At 33.7% G+C, this 23,791-nt stretch overlaps 2 protein-coding genes across 2 annotated transcripts; both read left to right on the top strand.

Annotated features, from left to right (window-relative positions):
- Positions 1 to 669: 669 nt before the first annotated feature.
- Positions 670 to 10,789, top strand: LOC149900007 (uncharacterized). The gene is made up of 2 exons (XM_090113285.1): positions 670 to 705; positions 8,623 to 10,789. Exon 2 carries the CDS (start codon positions 8,631 to 8,633, stop codon positions 9,393 to 9,395), a length of 765 nt encoding a protein of 254 aa, XP_089969411.1. The 5' UTR covers positions 670 to 705; positions 8,623 to 8,630; the 3' UTR covers positions 9,396 to 10,789.
- A 1,066-nt stretch (positions 10,790 to 11,855) lies between these two features.
- Positions 11,856 to 16,766, top strand: LOC149900008 (uncharacterized). The gene is made up of 6 exons (XM_090113031.1): positions 11,856 to 12,330; positions 12,854 to 13,142; positions 13,393 to 13,489; positions 15,084 to 15,194; positions 15,924 to 16,085; positions 16,725 to 16,766. Exons 1-6 carry the CDS (start codon positions 11,856 to 11,858, stop codon positions 16,764 to 16,766), a joined length of 1,176 nt encoding a protein of 391 aa, XP_089969157.1.
- Positions 16,767 to 23,791: the final 7,025 nt, after the last annotated feature.

Raw genomic sequence — 23,791 nt, forward strand, 5'->3', positions numbered from 1 at the left:
TTTAATTCATAAAATTGTACACTAACAATACAAGCTAAACTTAAATTATTAATTTAGAAGATAATGTAATTTATAAATAAATGGTCGAAAGATTAACATTTGAACAAGGCTTTCAGTTAATTTTATTAATTCTAAGAAAAAAAAAAATAACAAATCTTTTAGATTTTTTTTGGTTAATAACGAGTTTTTACTTTGATTATGCTGAACAAAATGAATTTTTGTTTAAAATTAATATCTGTGCATAACACTCTTTTTTATACTTAATTATAAAATTTTAATATTCAATTACATATTTAGTAAAGTATATCACATCACACATGCCATCAATTAATAATCGTTTTTTTTCTGATAATCACCGAAACAGCTAAATCTATTTTGACCAGATTTTACGCATGAAGTGAAACTAGAAGGAAATAGATTTCTAAAAATTGCTTAACACGGAAAGATTATCTTAACATATTATTAACAAAGGAAATATTTACAAAAACATAACCCTCTTTCAGGAGAAGTTGGATAAAGTTGTAAGAATAAATATCATACGTAATTTGATATACTTTTCTAGTCATCAAATATTTTTGTTCATAGAAGCAATACATTGTTGCATTGCTGCGTGAGATTTAAATATCAAGGCATTAGGAATATTACTTCAGTATTCGTTATGTGTTCGTAAGAGTGGTGTGATAAAATTTTATATTTTAATCAATGGTAAGTCTAAAGTTATTATTATAAAGAAAAACATTAGTTTTAAAGGCTGATTTTTCAATCCTTGGTTAAAACTTATTCATCGAATAATATATTAAACTACCATTTCAAAAATGTATTCTAATTGTCCGTATTTGACAGTTTACAGGTGACATTTTACAATGTTCGTGTAATACTTTATTGGACGGATAAATTTTAACCAAGGATTGAAAAATCGGCCCTAAATGTTTATTTGTATCAAATTTAGTTAAAATAACATGATAGAATTTAAATGAATGTAATCTTACAAAAGCTGTTCGGGGGTAGATATGAAAATAAGGGTAATTAAAAAAAAATGTTTCAACAGAACATTGTTTGTGTTTAAGAATCGTGTAATAAGTTTTACGAAATTTATTATCAATGTCTCAAATAACTTTTTTTTTATTTTTAAACTTATTACGTACTAAAGTACTTAATTACGTGGATTATCACCGTATGTGATTAATAAAAAGCACCATCTGCAAATTTCTGCAATTCTGCAAATTGTAAGTATTACGCAAATTTAACAATTCAATAAAATATCTCTACTATAAAAATAGTAACTATTACTACTTACATTGTATAGTTTGTCTACGGACTACGATAAATGCAAAAACGAATCCTTTCATTTCATAATAACGGACTGTTAAAAAATGGCATACGCTGTGCATAAGCTACTTCTAGAACAAAAGTTTTTTATACCTTTTGGGCCGATTTTTCAATCCTTGGTTAAAATCTATCTGTCCAATAAAGTGTTACACGTACATTTTAAAATGTCACCTGTAATGTGCCTGTAATCTGTCAAATACGGACAATAGGCATGACGACAGTATCCATAAATGATCGTATTAGTGTTTTTAAGGGAAAATGTATAATAGATAAATTACATATAGTGACTTAGAAATCTTAAAAACATTAAGATTAATGAGATTATCAATAAAATAAAACATTGAAATACTGCAGTTGGCCATTTTGACTAAAACACGCGTGACGTCACGCTTAAGTAAACAACTCACGTCAGATGTTTTTTGTTGTTATGAATATGTTGAGAATACGCATTTTTATTTATTTTCTATTGTTCCACGTATGCTTTATCGACTCAGAACAGAAATATAATTGCGAATTCACGAATACATGGTTCGGGGTTCTCCGCGCCAACTTTATACAATCATTTCTTATTATTTTCTCGCTTGAAATAATTACTAACACATTTTTGAGCATTATTTTTATGTGGATTCACACTGCAATACTGCACACCACTTATAAACTTTGAAATTCGTTTCTATAACACATATTAAATAAATATTTTTTTAATTTTCTTCGCAATGCGTACAAATAATTACGTATTTACCAAAATGTGACGTCACGCCTACGCCATGACACCTGCGAGCTGTTTTGGCACAGTTAATAAATATTTTTTGGAAAATGGCTTTTATCTTCGTTAAATTTAAGTATATTACCGAAATATAGGGTTTTTCTTGTATAGTAAACGTATACACACATTATGGAAGAGGATTTCAAAATCTTTCGTCATGCCTATTACCATACATTTTTGAAATGGTAGTTTAATACGTTATTCGATGAACAAGTTTTAACCAAGGATTGAAAAATCAGTAAATATGTCCTGTAACTTTACTTATTTTACCAAATACAAGATATTTTGACTTTTGTGCTTGTTATTAATTTAAATGTATTTTTCGGATCAAAATATGTAGTTTCTTAAATCGATGAATGAATTTAAAGGATTATGAGTATTATGACGTTGCTTAAAACTTGACCAAACTAAGTTGCCAATATTACTTTTATTTTTGAAAACAATGTAGGTACATGTACTTCAATAAAAGCAAAGTATAAATTAAGTAGGTAAGTAATTGAAAATGTATCCTTTCATAGTTTTCTATTTCAATATTTCTGTGGGTATTGCCTTAAATGCTTTAAATAAATCAAATTTCCAATCGAGTAAAATTATGCACCAAAATTCACTTTAAATTTTTCAGACAAGTTAAGTGAAAATAAACATAATATTATTCTAACATGGTACATTTCAGAATGAATTTTCCTTTTTAGTTCGGTGCGTTCAGCCGTTAAGGCGAAGTTGGTTGCACAAAATATTTTTAAACTTCAATTTTGATTTTATTAATTAATTGTATTACTTAGGTATAATTTATTACAAACTATAACATACCTACATTTTTTCCTATACCCATATCAATTTCACTATTTGAACTACGAGTACATATTAGTACGACCAAAATTTGCAGATCATACTACGTGTGCACATTTGATCGACCAATGCGAACATATGCATTCTTTGTTACACCTCCCGTCACATCTGTTGTACACACACCCACCGTCGCCTATTGTGTACGTACATAAATCACGTACATGCCGAATTTAATAATAATTTATTCATTGTACTTAAATGTTATTTAGCGGTCTAATTGTGACTTAAATTTTTGGATAAAATAATTGGATCTTTTTTTATTGGATAAAGTGTTGTAGAGTTGAGGAGTGTGACAGCAAACCATTAGATATGATTTTTAAAATATATTAATCACAAAAAATCACATCCATTTTTAAAATATCCATGAATTAGTAGGTAGTAGTACAGTTATACTATAGGTAAATCACAGTATAAATGTTCCAGTAGGATGTTTGAAATGTGACGTTCTATTTTCAAAAAGTTTTAACTTTTATTGTGTTTTTATTCTTACTTACATATAGGCCCGATTTTTCAATGCTTGGATTTTCAATGCTTGGATATTATCCGTCCAATAAAGTATTACACGATAATATTAAAATGTCACGTAAACTGTCAAATACGGGCAATTAGAATACTTTTTAAAATGGTAGTTTTATACATTATTCGACGAATAAGTTTTATTCAAGCATTGAAAAATCGGCCCTTAATCACAGCTATAAATATAATGCATTAATATAGCATAAATTGTAGAAAATCAACATACTAACTAACCCTTGCCATAAAATGATAAAACATCAAATATTTTACCTCTAATCGATCAGTAAATAATAAATATTATTAACCAAACAAAATTAAAATCATTGTTGTATTGTTGAATTAAACAAATTGAAATGGCTTTTTAAATTGATATGGTTCTAAAGTGACCAAAACGCGTGCAAAGTTTTTTATTTCAATTTCACACCAGATTTCTGAATCAATTTTATAGAAAATATTAATAGAACGAAAAAGATTATAAAACATTTATATCTTTTCAATCAAATTTAATCTCTATTCCACAAGCGAAATGTGTTATAATCCCGTGTATTAAAGCGTTAATAGTATATTCGTTCGGAAGCTAAAAGCATTTCAAAAATGAATTTGTTAGCTCTTATACAGCAGAAAATAAAACTGATTTTGGTGGCTCCTACCTTCATACTATGGCACTGATAATATGCAACCATTAATCTTGCGAAATCAATCGATGGCTTATTCAGAATATTGTAGGTATTCGGTTTTGCCATGAACCTTTCCCGATATTTACTTTGGATTTTTTCTCAATCTAGTATTTGGTTAAAAAAATTGACATCTGTCGCGGTATTTTTGAACACAAAGAACATAGTTCTGGGGATTTTGTTATACATAATACCAAGTAAAATATGTACCTACTTTTTTAAGTAGCATATTTTTATTACACTTCAAATATTCCGATAGTTGAAAACAGAAGGCGGCACGTTTAACTATTCAAACAGCGTTATCAGCTTTTATTGGTGTTGTAAAACAAAAGCCTTTCTAGCAAATTTTGAGCTAACCTATTGAACATTTGCCGACCAATTTTTTACCTGCACGTGTTTGCAAATTTTATCTCAATATTATTATTAAAATGAATCTATAGCAATCTTTAATAAAAATTGATAAGATTTAAGAAAAAAATGCGTGTGTGTTTGAAAACTATTAATAACTTTTATTTTTGCCTTTGGGCTGTACTATTATAACTATTCTGTGCTTTGGGTTAGAAAAAAGTATGTCAGGAAACCCAAAGGAATATGACTTTAAGCTACGCGTATAATAATCGTAGAATCGCGGAGGCGTTTTTTCTCAAACAATAAAATATTATATAGCTATAACAAAATATAAAATTGCATTAATCCAACTGAGTATTACGCGCTTACTCCGATTTCAATATTCCGCTCGAGTACATGATTGTATCTACTTAGACGAAAAATTTAAAAAATAAAATCATAATTTTATAAAAGGTTAATTAATAATTATACCTACCTAATGCCTACCTATAAATTAACAAATACTATCCGATTGTATTAAATCGGATAGTATTTGTTAAAAACCGGGTTATTTGTTAAAAACTCGCTAAAAACCGGGATTTATTAATCGTATACTCAATACTATAAATATTTCAAATACAGCTCAATATTTTTTTTAGCTTTTAAATCACGTTTAAAACTCGTTAAAAGTATATCCTTGTTTTTTATAGCATTCAATTGCTTCAGCTATAAATATAAAAAAGTTTGGAAAATCCAAAAGTGCACGCCTCATAATTTTTTTTTAATAATTATTTATTAATTATTATTTTTGTTTATTTAATAACAATTAAACCACATCGAATCAGACCCTGAAAAATGAAAGGGTTCTATTCCTGAGTATACTCAAGCGTAAGAGAAAAAAAAAGACTCGATTAGTAAAGTATTTCGGTCGCTATCGTGTTAATAGTACGAGATCCGGCTGCAGGATCAGTGCGTTCATCGGTTTTTTGCTGAAAACCAAATTTTTATGTATATTTATAATTAGGAGAATATATATCGACTAGGTTGCCAGTCAAAATTTGGCCGCAAGCATGTTTAATTAAAATTTTTCTAATCGATTTTTGGGAAAAAAATTCGTTCACTTGTTTTTTGAATAAAATGTAGTCTACATCACGTCAAATGATATAAAAATTCTAAAAAATCACGGTTGCCGCTTTTCACCTGGCCGCAACATCTTGGCAGCCTGGTGCAAACAGGTATGATTTCGATTTATTTTTACGTTCATAACGCACATTTATGAATCATATATCAAATTAAAGCTAATTTTTTTCTATTTATTATCATATATGGTTGCCTAATTAAATCCGGCCGCAAATAAGGGTTGCTGGCTTATAAAAATTATAAATATAGGATTAGTGCGTTCATCGGTTTTTTGCTGAAAACCGAATTTTTATGTAACTATATGTATTTATAATTAGGAGAATATATATCGACTAGGTTGCCAGTCAAAATTTGGCCGCAAGCATGTTTACACTCAACCTTAAATATTCAACATCTTTAACAGCCGGCAACCCTTATTTGCGGCCGGATTTACTTAGGCAACCATATATGATAATAAATAGAAAAAAATTAGCTTTAATTTGATATATGATTCATAAATGTGCGTTATGAACGTAAAAATGAATCGAAATCATACCTGTTTGCACCAGGCTGCCAAGATGTTGCGGCCAGGTGAAAAGCGGCAACCGTGATTTTTTTGAATTTTTGTATCATTTGACGTGATGTAGACTACATTTTATTCAAAAAACAAGTGAACGAATCTTTTTCCCAAAAACCGATTAGAAAAATTTTAATTAAACATGCTTGCGGCCAAATTTTGACTGGAAACCTAGTCGATGTATATTCTCCTAATTATAAATATACATAAAAATTCGGTTTTCAGCAAAAAACGATGAACGCACTGATCCTGCGGTGGGATCTTAGACTATAACAAGAAAATCCTCCGCACATACAGACACACGGACGTCCAAGACAGAACTTTTTTAAACTGTTTTTTAACTAGTTTAAATAACAAAAATGACATCAAAAATATCATGAATGTTAAAAATAGTGTTTTTTCTTAATATGTGTGTGTATGTATTATCTTACAAGTGCAATGTATGATACATAAAGACATTTTAAGTTTGAAAAATCAGATGTTTTGCGCGAAGTGACAGTAGTACCCACCTCAACGCTTCGCTTATGAGGCGTGCAATTTTTAAAGAATAAAGCGCGTCACACACGGTGAAGATACTATGTATAATATTTTATCTTAAGATACTGTAATATTTTATATTACCGAAATTTTGTGGGTCATTTGTAACAGGATGGCGGTTCTACAGGGGTCTTAGTACGCAATGACAAAAAGAAAAATGATGGTCAGAACGCTGATACCGGATACCTTAAGATACTGTAATATAAAATATTACAGTATCTTAAGATAAAATATTATAGTATCTTCACCGTGTGTGACGCGCTTTAGAAGACATTCAAACCCGAGTCTTATGTCATTCCGGGGCGACACTTTTGACCTCTCAGCCACCCGTTGTTTCTCTCATTCATAACTAGCTGTTCCACGCGGTTTTACCCCCATTACTTCGATCCTATTGGTCGTAGCGTGATGATATAATATAGGCTCTCATTTATCGAAAAATGGGCTATCTAACACCGAAAATTTTTTCAAATCGGACCATTACTGAGATTAGCGCGTTCAAACAAACAAACACTTCAGCTTTATAATATTAGTATAGATCTCGTAAGTATATATCCTTATTCTCCCCGCTGTCGCGTTTCCACAGCGGTACATAGGCCACCCCAGATACGATGCTTTCATACCCACAGATCGTAATTATGATAAGATATAAACTGACGTGGATAAAAAGACTTGACAGCAAAGGGCCCTTGCTGATGACGTACCGTGAATGGCCGCTTTATTTTAATACAACTGTATTGTGCAGCCTGTGACGTTACTAAAGGATTCATTGGATAATAATTAATAATTATAATGGTAGTAATGTTTGAGAGATTTAAAATGGGTAAGTACTTTAAAAGCTAAAACTAGTTTGATGACAAAGTCAACATTAAAATACTGTTGTTCAATCTTACATTATAATCTGCTCTTCAATAATTTAACTCCAAAATATACGTTAAATAATGACGTATAAATACACAAAATTTAAATTTAAGATTTTATTCAAATTGGAATTTTAAATTTCGCGCCACTACTACACATGCTGCAATGGCTCACAACTATGGAGACTATACACTTTGACTATTTGAGTGTATGCAAAAAGAAACAAAACATCTCACTTACCTAGGGATGTTATACTAAAATAAACCGTAAGGTAAATATTAAAATGCGGAATTTATCATTTAAGTTAGTTTTAACTAAAATGAAGCTGTCCAATAAAAGACATAGTTTACTTGTGTGTACTGTTTAGCTATCGGTTTAAATGTGTGGGTTTTGGCGACAGTGGTTTTCATACTAATTATGACAATATAGCACTTTTATAGTGTCTTGTTATTTAGATTTCTATGGATGGTACACTTTACCAAGGTACTTATGATACTTACAATTTAGGTACCTATAAAACTTAGCGAATGTAAATTGTGATAAAATCATTATTTTCGGTACAAAATGTTTTGTGAACGATTTGTATGTTATTTTATATCACGAAGTCTAGTAGAAATTAGAATAATGGAAAAAATGAGTTTGAGTCACAGGTTTGATTGGTTTGAGTTTAATATAAATATTAAAAACCCGAAAAGAAGGTTTGTAATTTAAAGGACATATAGTATTTCTTTCTTTACCTAATAATGTGGTCAAATGTGGTAATAATAATAACTTTATAATTGTCTGTGTGATACGGAATCGGAATAAATTTTAAATGTCAAAATACCATCAAAATTCAGATGATGTTGACGGGAGAAATGTTGTTTAGGTTATTGATTTTTGCCAATATAAAGAGTTATTTTTATGATAAAAGTTACAAAACGAGGGTGAGTCTTCACGAAAAAATAAAATATAGCAAAAAAAGAACAATTATTTTTGTTTCATGTTTTCTTATGTATTAACTATTATATGATAAATTACTTTCTTTTTGTGATTGGTTTAGCCAAACTTGTATTTATTTATCTTTACAGGTAATCTGATGTCGCTACCTTCTTCTACAGCTATCATGTCCACCCAAAAAATAGAGGTCGTGAGCCAAAAACCATTTTATTATGTTTCTAAACCTAGAGCAAACCTAACACGCAGATCACTGCGGACAATTTCTTTAGATTCAAATTTTAATAATACAAGGTGTAACCACGTTCATCCCCCTACACAATACCCACAACAACCATATCCTTTATATCCTACGTTAAATAAAATACGACAACCCTTGTTTTCAAGGCAGCAATGCCAACAGGTCTACTATTTTCCGAATTATTTATCCCACTTCGAATCATCAATATGCAATGTAAACTCAAATTCCGAGATTTGTAAAGTATTAAAAACAAATAACATATCCGCTGTTAATGGAATAGCTAACGAAGAACCAAATACAAACAATAATATTAAAAGCAGTACAAACAAATCAAATAAAGCAGTAGAAGGTAAAGAAGTAATCACAAAAATAGGAAAAGCTGACAAAATTAAGATATGTCCAAGAAAGTATATTGAGAGAAGACAAAACAGTAATGACAAAATTAATGTTAAAAATGTTAAAGCAGATGACTTAAAGAAAGAAGTAAAAGCTGGTCAAAAGGACCCAGTTTTAGTAGACGTAAAAACACCAGCTAATGTTTCGAACACAGGATATTCACCACCTATATTACCGATACCTACATATGAAGAGGCTTTAGACATGTGGCATTTCCCAACTGCTGCTTATCTAGAATATGTTTACGCTTATTCTAAGTTGATAAAGTAACAAGGGAACAATCTTTATACTATGAAGAGTGATAGTAACAATTAAACGGAAACAGCATTCATGATATTAAACTAAGAATTAAGTAATACATAGTGGACAATATTTTCTGCTGGATGGAGTCTAATTAAAAATGATGACGTTAGTAATTTTATAAGTTAGTTGATAACTTTTTCGTTTGACTTTAAGTCTAATCTCTTTTGAGAAGTAATCGCAAAATAATTTATTTGTTTCCTAGTGACTATTACATAGTATTGCTGTCAAGTAGTATACAATATTGTAGTAAAAAATGGTACAATTAAGAGTAGACACGAGTAATATACCTTTTTTCGTCAAAAAAGTTGTTAGTTTAATAAAAGGTTGATATTGTAAGGTAGGCTTTATATAGCTAACATTTTTGTGTTATCACGGAATCTTTCATCACGGGTACGGGATATACGGGTAGTAAGATTTTACAATATAGGTAACTCACGAAATTCTATATGATAATTATATGTTATTACTACTATTACGGCTTCAATTTTTCTTTTTTTTCATGTTGCTGTTTTTTTTATTTATATAAGTGGTTAATTTACTCGAGTTAACTTTGAAAATTTGTGAAATTTTCATGTCATTCTATACGTATATTTTACTAGACTTCCGCCCGCGGCTTCGCCCGCGTTTTCAAAGGAAAACCCGCATAGTTCCCGTTCCCGTGGGATTTCCGGGATAAAACCTATCCTATGTGTTAATCCAAGTTACCCTCTATATGTGTGCTAAATTTCATTGTAATCGGTTCAGTAGTTTTTACGTGAAAGAGTAACAAACATCCATACATCCATACATCCATACATCCATACTTACAAACTTTCGCCTTTATAATAGTATTAAGATTAAGATTAAGATTACTTTAAGCTGTTTATATAAAGACCCAATTCGCTAAATATTGTTATCTTCAATTATGAAAATTTCGTTACAACCAAGAAGTTACATATAAACATTTTCTTTCTTCTTTCAATTATGCATATTTAGTTATTGTTTTTGTTAAAGTTGTCCATTTGATTGTTTGCAGAAGTTTATTGAGTGTGCGACAAATTGTTTTCTCAAGACTTCGCTAATACTATGACTTTAATAATAAGATGTTGACGTAGGTACACGTAGGTACCTATTCTCTATTTGTTTTAATATAATATATTAATAGTTGAAATGTTAAGCACGGTCGTATGACTTAAAACTAGATTAAGCATCATAATAATATTCACTGTTCATCACATTTTGGAGAAATTCTTATTTATCTATATGTTGATATACAACTTCTCTTAAAATGTATAAATACGAGAATTCTTAAGTTTATTTCATAATATAAGTATTAAATCTCCAAGCTTATAATATATCGTTTCAAAAAACCTAGAAGATAAAAATGCCTGTATAAACAAAAGTGAAGCAACAACTTCCTTAAAATATATAATTATTATATGTAAGTTTGTTTATACCTGGTGGATGTTCTTTGCGTTCTTAATTAAAACAACTTTTCAATGTTACAATTTTGTTTCATTTTCATAATAATTATCTAACACAATGATGAGATTGAATGATATATTTTTATTTAAGTAAAAATATAATTGACTTTTTTCGAAACCTCTGTGTAACCGAAGGTTTCCAAATATGTAGTACTATTTTAATAAAGATTAATCAAGTTTTTGCATTGTGCCTGATAGCAATAAAATTTAAAGAAAAGAAAAAATTCAATCACGAGGTGGGATTCGAACCCGCGTCTATTTGCCATACCATAGCAATGCCTAGACACTCGGCCACCCGTGAAAAAAAAGAATAATCAGATGTAGTTTGTTTAGAACAAATACCAAAGAATGATTCATACAATCGTCTTTCGAAACCTTATTCGTTGAAAATAATCTAATTGGAACCTCTAGAAATTTTAAAAATTCACTCAATAATAGGAAAGTTTAAAACTGTAATCACTGGTAATTGTTTCAACGATTAATCGAGTTCTCTTCGTAACTACGCATTTTATAATTATTGTTAAAGGTCTCATAATTTTGGAGCAATTTAAATTTCGTTTAGTTTGCTTTCAAACTTTTTTAAAGGTCTGATGATTCCGTATCCTTTAGATGAGTGTTTAATCTCTAAAATGGTCACATAATGATATTATTTTATAGAATTTAAAATATTATATGAAAATTAAAAGGAAAAAATCCAACAATTTTGTAGGTGAATATATTTGTAAATAATTAGGTACATTTAAAAATTATAGTCCGGTTTGAGTCCCACCAGTCATCACACGATTTTCGTAGGAATTGTCGACTGTAAATTGGATAAAATTTTTTTTTTTCATACCGACTTGATACGTTTGTTTACCCGTTTAATTATTTTCCAAGAGAACTCTAAATACGTATTTAAATATTCTACAACTTTTAATTGTAACATAACCTATAAAAGAAACTTTAAGAACGTTCAACTGTAATCATGGCGCCTTTGCGACAGAATAACTCTCAACAATATTACATAAAGCTGATTTGTAACATCCTGTATTATTGTGGCTTAGGAAACTGTTGGTATGAAGACAGAAAAAGTACTAAACTACACAGAAACCTATACAGAGTTTGGTCTATTTTTGCCAATGTCTTTGGAATCATCATTATTCTTAACGAAGTCTTAGCAAATATGCGAACAGATTTAACACCAAAAGAAAAGAATGATCTAATGCAATTCACATTTGGACACCCTACAATAAGCGCAAAGATTGTAATACTGTACATAAAGAGGGAAGAAATAAAGGTGTTCTTCAAGAGAATGTTAGATGATACGAGGAACTCAGTAGAAGATATAGAAAAGCACGCTGTTAAGAGAGCACTTTTTTATTGCCTTGTGTTGATCAGCGTATTGTCTCTGGCTCTGTTTTTTATTGTAGTTGATGCTGTGAGAGCATATATAGTACAAGGTTAGTTATATTTGATAAAGGAATTAGCTAAAAAGCTATCTAGATCATTTGGTATACGTTCAATACCCTATACATAATATTGCATAATTAATCTATACTAATATTATAAAGCTGAAGAGTTTGTTTGTTTGTTTGTTTGTTTGAACGCGCTAATCTCGGGAACTACTGGTCCGATTTGAAAAAATCTTTCGGTGTTAGATAGCCCATTTATCGAGGAAGGTTATAGGCTATATTTTATCACGCTACGACCAACAGGGTTGGAGCCACGGGGGTGAAACCGCGCGGAGCAGCTAGTGTATTATAAAAATGTCCTAAAATTCAGAAACTGTTGCACCGATTTTCACTCTAGTTTCACCAATGAAACTGTTCAATACCACACTAGTGGTTTACGAGGACAGTTTAAATAAAAGAGTTTCTAAGTTTTAACATAATATAATTTGTTAAGTTTTAGACAGCATGGGTGAAGCTATGGGCGAAAAGGTATTTATAAAACAGATAGCATATTAATTTTATAACATTACAGGTATACCAATAAGGACAGAAGTGATATTTTACCCAACAGCATCAGACACAGGCAAATTTGTGAACATTCTACGCGTGTTCGTGGAAATACATTTCTGGCTATTCATCATAATAATGACGTCAGTTGACTGTCTGTCCCTCTGCTCTTTGGTCTTCCTTGGCTTTAAGTTCAGAGGCGTCAGGATTTACTTTGAGAAACTTGGTGAAAAATTCAATAAACCTACATTTGTTAGTGAAGAGTTTGAAAGAGATTTCATAGTTGGTGTCCAGTTACATGAAGACGCTTTGTGGTAATTATATTTGTGGCTAATTTTGTATGGCTACTTTGAACCGTTAATATACGTAAAGTCGCCTCATTCTTACAGACTTTTATAAAAATTTTATTCTATTTGCTCTCATATTTTGGGCTAATCAGCCTGAACTCGATTTACTTTCATTTAATTTCTTATGTCTATTATTTATTTGTTGTTTGTTTATGATATTACATTTATATATTGCCACTTTTTTGATTAAACGGGCTGCAAATTCTTTTGTTTTTAGGTGTGCCCGTAACGTTCAAAAATCAATGGGATATATTTATAGTGTACAAATTGTTGAAAGCATTACGCTATTAGTTATATCTCTATTGCGATTAGTTGTGAGTATTATATCCTACTTTTTTTTTTTTTTTTTTTTTTATAGTGGGGAAATCTTCCAAAGATACCCACGGCCCCCGGGGAAGGAGCCGTGGGTTATGTCGGATTCTTACCGACTAAAACCCCACTGTGTTCCGTCGAGCCGCTTTAATGATGGGGCCGCGGGTATTTGTTAGAATTCTTCCGCGACCCCCTCGGCGGCAGCCCATCTCCAGGCCAGGCGCAAGCCAAGAACAGGAAAGGTGGTTTGCCTGCTCTTCCCTCCCGTTGGCGGCATGAGCGGAACACGTCTCAAGTCGCCTCACCGCACCGGACGATGGATTACATTCCCCGTTCCACCGCCCGGCGCCCTTCGTCAAGGAGGCACGTTGCGACCGTGTAAAGCGGCCGCAACACGGCGACGACGCCCAATAAGACGTCTGCGCCGGATCGGGTCCGCGTGAGGATCCCTCTCGCGCACCCGCTCTGCCTCCTCTTTCTGCGAGATCACGCTCTCTGAGAATGCGATCACCGCACGCCAGGATCTGTCGCCATCCACCATTGCACGAACAACGGAGGGTAGAGAGAGATCCGGCCCGATTATCGCGACTAAGCGAGCACGGGGCTCGGCCCACGCGGGGCACACGGCAAGAGTGTGATCTGCCGTGTCCTCCGGGCAGGCACACCAGTGGCAGACCATGCTGGGCTCCCTCCTCGCGACTTTACACAGGTACCGCCCGAAGCAGCCGTGCCCGGACAGTATCTGCGTAAGGCGGAAGGTTATGGCCCCGTGCCGCCTGTCGCACCACTCTTGGAGGACTGGACGTATGGCCGCAACCGTCCTCTCACCCGCGCTGGGCTCCTCGAGCCGGCGTTCCCACTCTCGGAACCGCCGCTCGACAGCCTCGGCCCTCCACTCCTTTACTTCCTCGTAGGAAGGATTCACCCCATGTGACCTAGACGCCGAGACGCGGCGATACACGTCCGCTAGCATCTCGGCGTCCAGATCCCATGGCGGCGTTCCGGCCATTACGCAGGCAGCCTCAAAAGACACCGTGCGGTATGCCCTAACTACCCTGAGCGCCATGACCCGCTGCGGCCTCCGCAAGAGGGGTCTGGTACGGGCGCTCAGGGTGTCTGCCCAGATGGGGGCCCCGTAGAGGGCCATGGAGCGGATTACGCCAGTGTATAGCCGGCGACACCCACCCCCAGCACCTCTAAGGTAATAAATGCGAAAGTTTGTGAGGATGTGTGTCTGTTTGTTACTCTTTCACGCAAATTCTACTGAACCGATTACAATGAAATTTAGCACACATATAGAGGGTAACTTGGATTAACACATAGGATAGTTTCCCGGAAATCCCACGGGAACGGGCACTATGCGGGTTTTCCATTGATAACGCGGGCGAAGCTAAAGCGGAAAGCTAGTTGTAAAATAAAAAAACTTTTGGTTTTGGCTTTTTCTAGTTGAATGCGTTTTATTAAGTTCAAGTTAATTGAATATTTTGATCTGCCTTCAAAGCTCTTCTTATTGTACTAACTAGTAATAAAACATTATTTATGTGTGTTTTTATAATGAAACCGCATTAATAAAATTTCATTATATTTAATTTTCAGGGTGCTGGCCATGCTAATCCGACACTGTTTTTTGTTGGAATGACAGCTACCATTTGCCTGGTGATACTGACAGGATCTTATATGATGGACGCTGCTGATGTTACTCACGAGGTTTCTCTTATATTGCTTTTTTGTACCTTGATTGTAACATCAATTTTGGTAAGAGAATGCACAGTATTTGGACAGACATTTGGTTCATATCAAACACTTTTAATGTTGGCAACAGTTCACGATTACAAAACCGTCGAAATCATAAATTTTACTTAGCATTGGGTTTATTCTATTTTGTTGCAACTGTCCACTCTGATAAATTACAAAAAAGAGGAACTCGCTTCCTTTACGATTATCTCACTTTCTTTTTCATACCAAGATAAATATATAATACGCAAGACAAACAAAGACAAATACACAAGATAAATTCATCAGTATTATCAACCATCGTCTACACTTATTTTATAAATATTGACGTTCAGGATTATACCTTTTTTATTGTCAATAGGGAAGCGTTTAACCTGGTTTGACCACAATATATATTAATCTGTGTCGCATTCAACTCTTATCTTAATTCTTAATACTATTATAAAGGCGAAAGTTTGTAAGGATGTATGGATGTATGGATGTATGGATGTTTGTTACTCTTTCACGTAAAAACTATCTACTTAACCGATTACAATGAAATTTAGCACACATATAGAGGGTAACTTGGATTAACACATTCGATAGGTTTTATCCCGGAAATCCCACGGGAACGGGAACTATGCGGGTTTTCCTTTGAAAACGCGGGCGAAGCCGCGGGCGGAAATCTAGTTTTAAATAAATTTAACGTTACATAACCTACAGGCTTTACAAATACCAACTGCAATTTTCCACTGCGGTTGGGAGAACGTCAAGGTCGGGCCTGGTCTGCGCACGACCATCGTGCTGGCTCTGCAGAGGAGCCAGGATCCCGTGTACCTGACTGCTTTTGGAGTTATCAAGCTTTCGTATGCTAGTTTTATTTCGGTAAGTATTAAGAATTAAGATGAGATGAGCAATTATTTGACAGATATTAGCAATGATATTACAATAAGATACAGTTAGGCTACCAACTTTATAGAATACATTTATAAACTGAAAAGTCAATTCTGGCTACTTAACGACATTTCAATTCCCAACGTGGTGTTCCCGGAGCACTATTAGGCTACTACTATTTACTACTACTAGGCTATCTATACGCATTTACTTTAAATTATAATAGGAATTATTTGTTATTAGTGATGAATTTCCTTATATTTTGTTTTGTGTAAATGTATTTCAAACAAAAATATACGAACATGTATTGATGTTACTTTTTAGTCTTTATTGTTATTTCTCTATGTTACTGTTAACTTTTTGAGTCGTTATTTTCCGAAATAAACTTAAATCCAAAGGATCAAGTATGGCACTTATAAGTTCTTAGACAAGTTAGTATGTTTGTTAGGGAAGGAAGTCAGCAAATAATTTTAGAAGGAAAATGCAAAAATATGCTAACGATGTATAGACGCAGATATTTAATGAAAAAGATTTGATATATTTTATGAAATGGAGTTTATATAAAGTAGAAAAGTTGAATATGTTTCATTCAAAACAGTTTTTTTATTAATGGTATTTTTTTCTTTACAGATTCTCCGATCGTCGTATTCATTCTTTGCGGTTATGTATTAGTAATTGGGGTTTATTTCGAAAAAATTTATGTACCTACACAATACAATGATATATATATTGGAAATAAAAAGAAATACAAATAATGCTATTTATCCATAACAACAGTAGATCTTTGCAAAGTTAGTTCATAAATTAAAAGGATATTTTGCGGTTTCAGTTTTATAACCTACTAGCGGTCCGCCCCGGCTTTGCCCGTGGTACATATTTCGCAATAAAAGGTAGCCTATGTTCTTTCTCAGGGTCTAAAGATTATCTGTGCCAAATTTCATCAAAATCGGTCCAGTAGTTTATGCGTGAAAACCATACATACATACATACAATATATACAAACCTTTCCTCTTTATAATCTTATATATAAAATTCTCGTGTCACAATGTTAGTCTGCATACTCCTCCGAAACGGGTGGACCGATTCTCATGAAATTTTCTGTGCATATCGGGTAAGTCTGAGAATCGGCCAACATCTATTTTTCATATATGTAGCACGGGCGAAGCCGGGGCGGACCGCTAGTATTAGTATAGATTTATGAAAATAACAGTTTATACTTTTACCTTAATTAAGTTTGTTTTTAATTTCTTCTGGATAGTAATTTCAGTCTCTGAATTAAGTCATAAATAAAATTAAAGTCTATAATTGATATATTGGAGCGTAAACTACAGGATTTTCCCGTTTGAATGTTTTTAAAAGCGTTGCCTCTGATTTATGTTAACTGCTCTGTGTTTACTCTAATTGTGAAATATGATACGAGTTTTTTCAATTAAAATGTTAGTTATGAGAACACAAGCGAAGTGAATACTGACATCTATTGGTGGGGCTTTCAAGAAATAACGCTTTTAATTATTTTCTGAAAATGTCTCTACTAGGTAACTACGTGAAAATTGGTTAAAGAGTATGGTTATTATAATTACAAATTAATGAAATTTTGAGCATATTGAAACTAGTTTACGGTAGATATGATATTATGACATTTATACTCATTAATCTATCTTTAATTAAGAGAAACACGGATTATAGTTAACACTACTTATAAGTTGTAACTCAAGATAGGCTGTAAATACCATGGCTGTACCTGTACGGATTTTGTTTATTTACAAATATTTCCACTCGTTGATTGTTTAAAAGTTTTAAAATCTTATCGAATGACAAGTGACTCTTGCAGAACGTTGAGTAAAATAGTTAAAGTTAATTATAATACCAAATTATCCCTGAATGGTAGGTTCTATACCTATATTCATTTACATATATTTATTATTATAAATCAAAAAACATGTATTTATGACTATTTCTTAAATTCACAGTAGCTTTTCAAATGCTTTACGTATTAAATCATCCAACACTGCTTATGACAAAACTTATGTTAGAAGCAATTTGTAAATCTAGAATTGGAAGATAGCCAAAAAATGTCGCCAAAAATTTCATTTGAACGCTGCGTTTAAAAATAATTGTGCTTAAGTTTTTGGTACGGTCAGAAACAATGGATTTGGGGCTATTGTTTGGGGATTTTCAGATTTGTAAGTATAAAGAAATACAAAGTAATTAAAATATGTTGTAGGAAAATACTTATGACGAATTTTTGGAACAAGGAAATGTCTCTTATTGTGTCTGTGTTACCACAATTCAAACAAATTAATGTATTAATAAATAAAATTAATATTTCAATTTTCATACACGGCACGATCTGATCCCATACAAAGCTTTCGCTTGTGTTGTGGAAACCAGATGGCTGATAAACATATGACGGCGCCACCGTCGAAGCTTTTAAAAAATAACGAACGGCGAACCGATAAAAAGCAGCGCGCGCGCACGACTCGGGTCATTCGTTCGCCGACCGTTGCCGAGTGCACGTCTATTACGAGCTTACTATAACTTATTTGTGATATTTATTTTATTAGTGGTCATAATATTGTAATACCAAGTAATTGTATTAGAAATGACTGTATTGTAAAACTGACATGATTTAAAAGAGCAACTATGGAGTTTCTTGCCGGTTCTTCTCTGTAGATACTGCATTCCGAATCGGTGGTAAATAAAGAAATGTTTGAGTTAGAGGTGTTTCTTTGCTCGATTACCCAACGCAACGCCCACAGCTTGAAAATAGATCCACATTCTACACCTTTCGCCGACATCAGAATTGGGATCAAATCGAGCAAATGAGAAAGCACGTGGCGATAACCTGGATATAATTAATGCGTGCGCTGATTAAAAGACAAAATGCCGCAACCACGTGGCACTTCGATCCAGTTTCAACGGGAAGAGGCATCCTACAGTTCTACGAGCATACGTGTCACTGAGCAGCCGGTGACAAAGGGAGAGCTCGTTATGTGCTCGTATGGACCCCGTATCATCGAGAGCAGCGCTTCATCATGACTTCACAAGTCTGGCATCGCAGCGTTATCGCAGTAGCAGTGGCGCGGGCGGTGCGCCTACAAGCCGTGTAGTTCATGGCAGAGGACCGTATGGTGTAACGAAACGACGCGTTGGCAGCTGCCACTCGGCACATGTATGAGGCTAAGTGCTGGTGAATCTGGTCAGTCGTACTATTTTTATTACTATGTTTCTGATGTTCTCTTGTAAGAAATCGGTCAGTAGATAACATTTCACTTTGAGTGTGCAATTAGATAAAGAAAGTAAGGTTTTTAAAATGTAGTAACTTATTTGAAAGAAAAAGAAATTTATTGCCAAAAACAAAATTTATCTTAAAATTAATTGAGGAAAATCGTCACAGCCTCAGCTAAATGCTGCATAAAAACAGCGCTGATTTACAGGCCGTACAGATTTTGTTAAAAGTTGTAACCTACAAGACCAGTGTATAGTTAAATCTTATTGCATTTAACTCGACTTATTCACGCAGTGATGTTATTATTAGGCCGTGCGATATTGCTTTACGGTTTTGTAGTTAGTTAAATCTTATTCCATTACATTTAGCCCATCTTAGTTACGCAGTGATAAATTATTATCAGTACCTAGGTCGTGTGACTTGTATTTCACTTATTCAGGGACACGTTTACTTGAGTAGGTAATTCACGTTATTTAAAAAAAAAACACTTCGCGGCGTAAGCACTGACTTCAAGATGAATTAAGTAACGACTTGCTTTAATGTTGGTTAGTTTGTGAGCTAACACTAAAGAAAGAAAGCGCAATAATTTGTACACTGCATCCAGATACTTCAATCGAACGTAAACAATAAACATTCACTTGTCCGTGTATCGGAACAAAAAACAGTATGCGAATTACTTTTAAATTAGTTTCTTAACTACCCGCGTTAGTTTCTTGACTACCCGCATTCATTTCTTGAACTACCTGCGTTAGTTTTTATTTAGACTATACCCTTGACAAATAGCAATTAATTGCTACACAAAGACAGCCTTATTGCCATTCGATTAAAAAAACGAAAAGCAATGCGTTAACTAGTGCTTAGAGGTTTAATAAACTTTTCGTAGGTTTTATTTAGGGTGATATTTGAGGTCATTTCTTTATAAAAAAAAAAAAAAAAAAAAAAAATATTAAGTCGTGAACAATTCACAGTATACAGTTTTTACAATATGCAGTTTTATGAAATGTGGCAGACTTAGTTTGATCGAATGAAAGATAAATCGAGGCATTTCGTTTTGAATTTTTACTTAGAAAATTTATTAAGGCCCTATTTAGGCAGTTCATAATACAATGTCACAGATAACTATCGTGTGTTCAAATAAACATCTGGCGTAAGATAAACGTTATGATTGGAGTACGGGTCTAGATTCGGTTTTAGTATGTAATTTGATTGCTTTAAAAAAAAAAGAGAAAAAAAAACTCTTAACTATCCCATCAACGTAAGGGTCCGTTAAATATTACGATAGTTTAAAAAAAAAATAACTGAAAATAATCTCAAGGTTAATCGCGCATTTACAGTTTACATACTGTCGTCAGAATATAATGTCTGTTTAATTGAATAGAGAAAAGAAAAAAATCCATCCAGGTTTTCTGAAGGTTATTTTGTAGCTTCAAAATATAAGAACGCAAATCCTAAACGTGGAGTATTCGATAGTATAATCGATTTACATTGTGTGCATTTAATGTAATTCCTTGATAATATCTAGTTTTTGTGACTAGCTGCAGTTTGACATCAACTGAATACATCAATTAGGTAGTTGTACAGTAGTTGTTGAGCAGTACATTCTTATTACGTTGAAACTAAAATTTAGCTCAGCCCTTTTACCGTTCGATATGAGATTCACAGATGAGTTTAAGCCTACACTTATCAATTGTTTTAAGTTGAGTTTTCAAAAGTTAACATACCGTTAAGGAATTTTAACCACATTTGAGAACAAGCTTTTGCCACTTTTTGAGTTAGTCGAAATTTTGTGTATTTTTGCGGTTAAGTTACGAATTATTCGTTTTAAACTTTTTAGATATTGTAATTTTTGCGCTATAGTCAATGATCATAATTAACGACAGGTAATGTCAGATTGATTTTAATTAGCTAAATTACAGAGAGCGTTTTACGACACAGCGTTTAGAAGCGAGGCAGTTAACAGTACGGCGCAGCGGTTGCGTAGCATATGGAGCAACGTAGCATCATCAGTGGCCAATGGTACGGCTCGATGACGCGATGCCAGGATGACGCAGCACAAACGTTGAGGATACGGTCGCGTACCGTTTTACTGATTTGCTGCGGCAACACTCTGTTTTCAGTTTTCATAGTTGACCAGTAGCATACTGACATCTGTTTACTCGTACGCTGTACGAAGTAAATGTGTGTTGTGTCCACACAACACACATTTACGTAATATTCCAATATTACTACGGTAATGTCTTTTATTAGAAGAAAGTGATATGGTATCTGGCATGAGGTCCAGGATAGTACATGTCAGTGCCGGATTAAGCCAGCGCGGGGCCTGTAGCAAATTCTGTCAAGAGGCCCTTCGTTTGCTATAGTTTCTCAAGTTAAAGGGTATTAAATAAAACAAAACTTACAAATAAACTTTTATGGGTAAATTAATTAGAGATAACACTTTCTCTATCGACTTCTTTAAGCAAATTATGTACTCTATATTCATCGAAGTAAGGTGATTAAGACGTTCTTGGCCCATTGTGTTTCTTAACTCGTTTTTAATACGTTTTAACGTTGAAAAAGAACGTTCACCACTGCAGTTAGTGATCATGAGAGACAAGTAAATGCGCAAGGCAATTTCTACGTTTGGGAAACACTATTCTAAGAAATTATTTAATAAAAGTTTATAAAATTGCAGTTCCAGAGACTCTTGTTTCTTGCTATCAATAACAGTAGCCACATCTGTTTTCAGCAGTTCAGCGAACTGCACTAATTCGTCGCCTAGGCTACTTTCCAAATCATCTTCGTAAGCATTGACCATACGTGAGGTGTTTTCCAAAATCTCTTCTGTTACTAATTCATTTTCAAAATACTTATTGATACAAAATTTCGAGTCATTTGTAACAGGATGGCGGTTCTACAGGGTTCTTAGTACGCAATGGCAAAAAGAAAAATGATGGTGTGAACGCTGGTACCGGCGGCTTAGTCGCGTGGGCGTTAGTCGAACTCGTCGGAAAATAGCGAAAGTCAAACGATTTGTAACAGTATGGCACTTATTTTTCCTGTAAGTTTGAGGATCAACGAATATAAATACAAAATTTCAAAGATCTAGGTGTTGGAAATCTTCACTTATATAAATTAATAATAAATTATTTTTTCAAGTATGACAGCACTTTTTCCCCCTACTAGAAGTATGGCAAATATAATAATGGTCACATTTTATCAAATACTCTCCAAAAATCCAAATGCAATACTGGTACAAAAAGTTTGGCGAAATAAAAATTTTTTGCAGATTTTCGGCGGTATGGCGACCATTTGGAATCGTCCGAAAAGTATGGCATGGCGATTTTCGTAAATGGCTGCACGACGATGGTTACCTGTGCAAAAGTTAGCCTGGTACAAATGGTTGAATAATTGTTTTATTTAAATCAACACATTCGCGTCGGTATGGCGGGCTGTAAGTCACACCGGAAAAGTATGGCATGACACTACTGCCTACTTCTTTTTATGGGCTATCGATAAATTCTAAATTTTTTGTGTTACAAATCGTTTGACTTTTGCAATTTTTCCGACGAGTTCGACTAACGCCCACGCGACTAAGCCGCCGGTACCAGCGTTCACACCATCATTTTTCTTTTTGTCATTGCGTACTAAGATCCATGTAGAACCGCCATCCTGTTACAAATGACTCGAAATTTTGTGTCAATATCTCCCGGTCTAACTGGCAGCATACGTCATACGTTGAAGTTTTGTATTCCTTCGTATATGTAAAATTATTATTTGTATACAAAATTAAATAAGCCAAATAATCTACAGAGAACCTGTAAAACGATGTTTTATCTTTTTGTTTGTTTTCAGGAACAAATTTTACAGCGTTTTAATATCACAAGACAGCATTTTTTTACTAAAATAGCAAACCCCTTTTGACGTATTGCATGACACTATAATCGCTATAGCACTGGCGGAGGTTCGTATTCGTTTTTGATTTCGTATTTTCTTTGACAAGGGCGATGGTTGATTGTCATGCTCCATCTGCCTTTTATTTTGTAATCTAAGGTTTGATAGTCGATAGAATCCTATTTTATTTGATCGGGTTGTTACGACTAGCTCGTTCGATGACAATATCAGGGGATTCTCCTGTTAGTTTTGCCGTGCTACCAACTTGCGTGTAGCGCAGTGCAAGCAGTACAACACAACTTTTGGTGTAGCCAGCGCTCAATTGTAGAAACGTGGTAAAATTTTAAATTATTGTTGTAGATTTTGATACCAACGTTTCTCGTGGTAGGTACGTGTATTTTTTTTACGGTACGTGTATTATAAAGTGATATTTTTTTACGGTCAGACAGGTATTAGACCGCGGGGCCCCCCGAGCCGCGGGGCCCGTAGCATTTGCTACTCTTGCTACGTGGCTAATCCGGCACTGGTACATGTGTGTTCTGACCGGTCAGTAGGATCGGGGCAGTGTGGAAACCCTGTAAGGAATTGTGCGTGC

Source organism: Colias eurytheme, chromosome 19 (assembly GCF_061535395.1).
Source record: "Colias eurytheme isolate Ceu_HAF_F1 chromosome 19, ilColEury1 Martin Lab GWU primary, whole genome shotgun sequence".
NCBI lineage: Eukaryota > Metazoa > Arthropoda > Insecta > Lepidoptera > Pieridae > Colias > Colias eurytheme.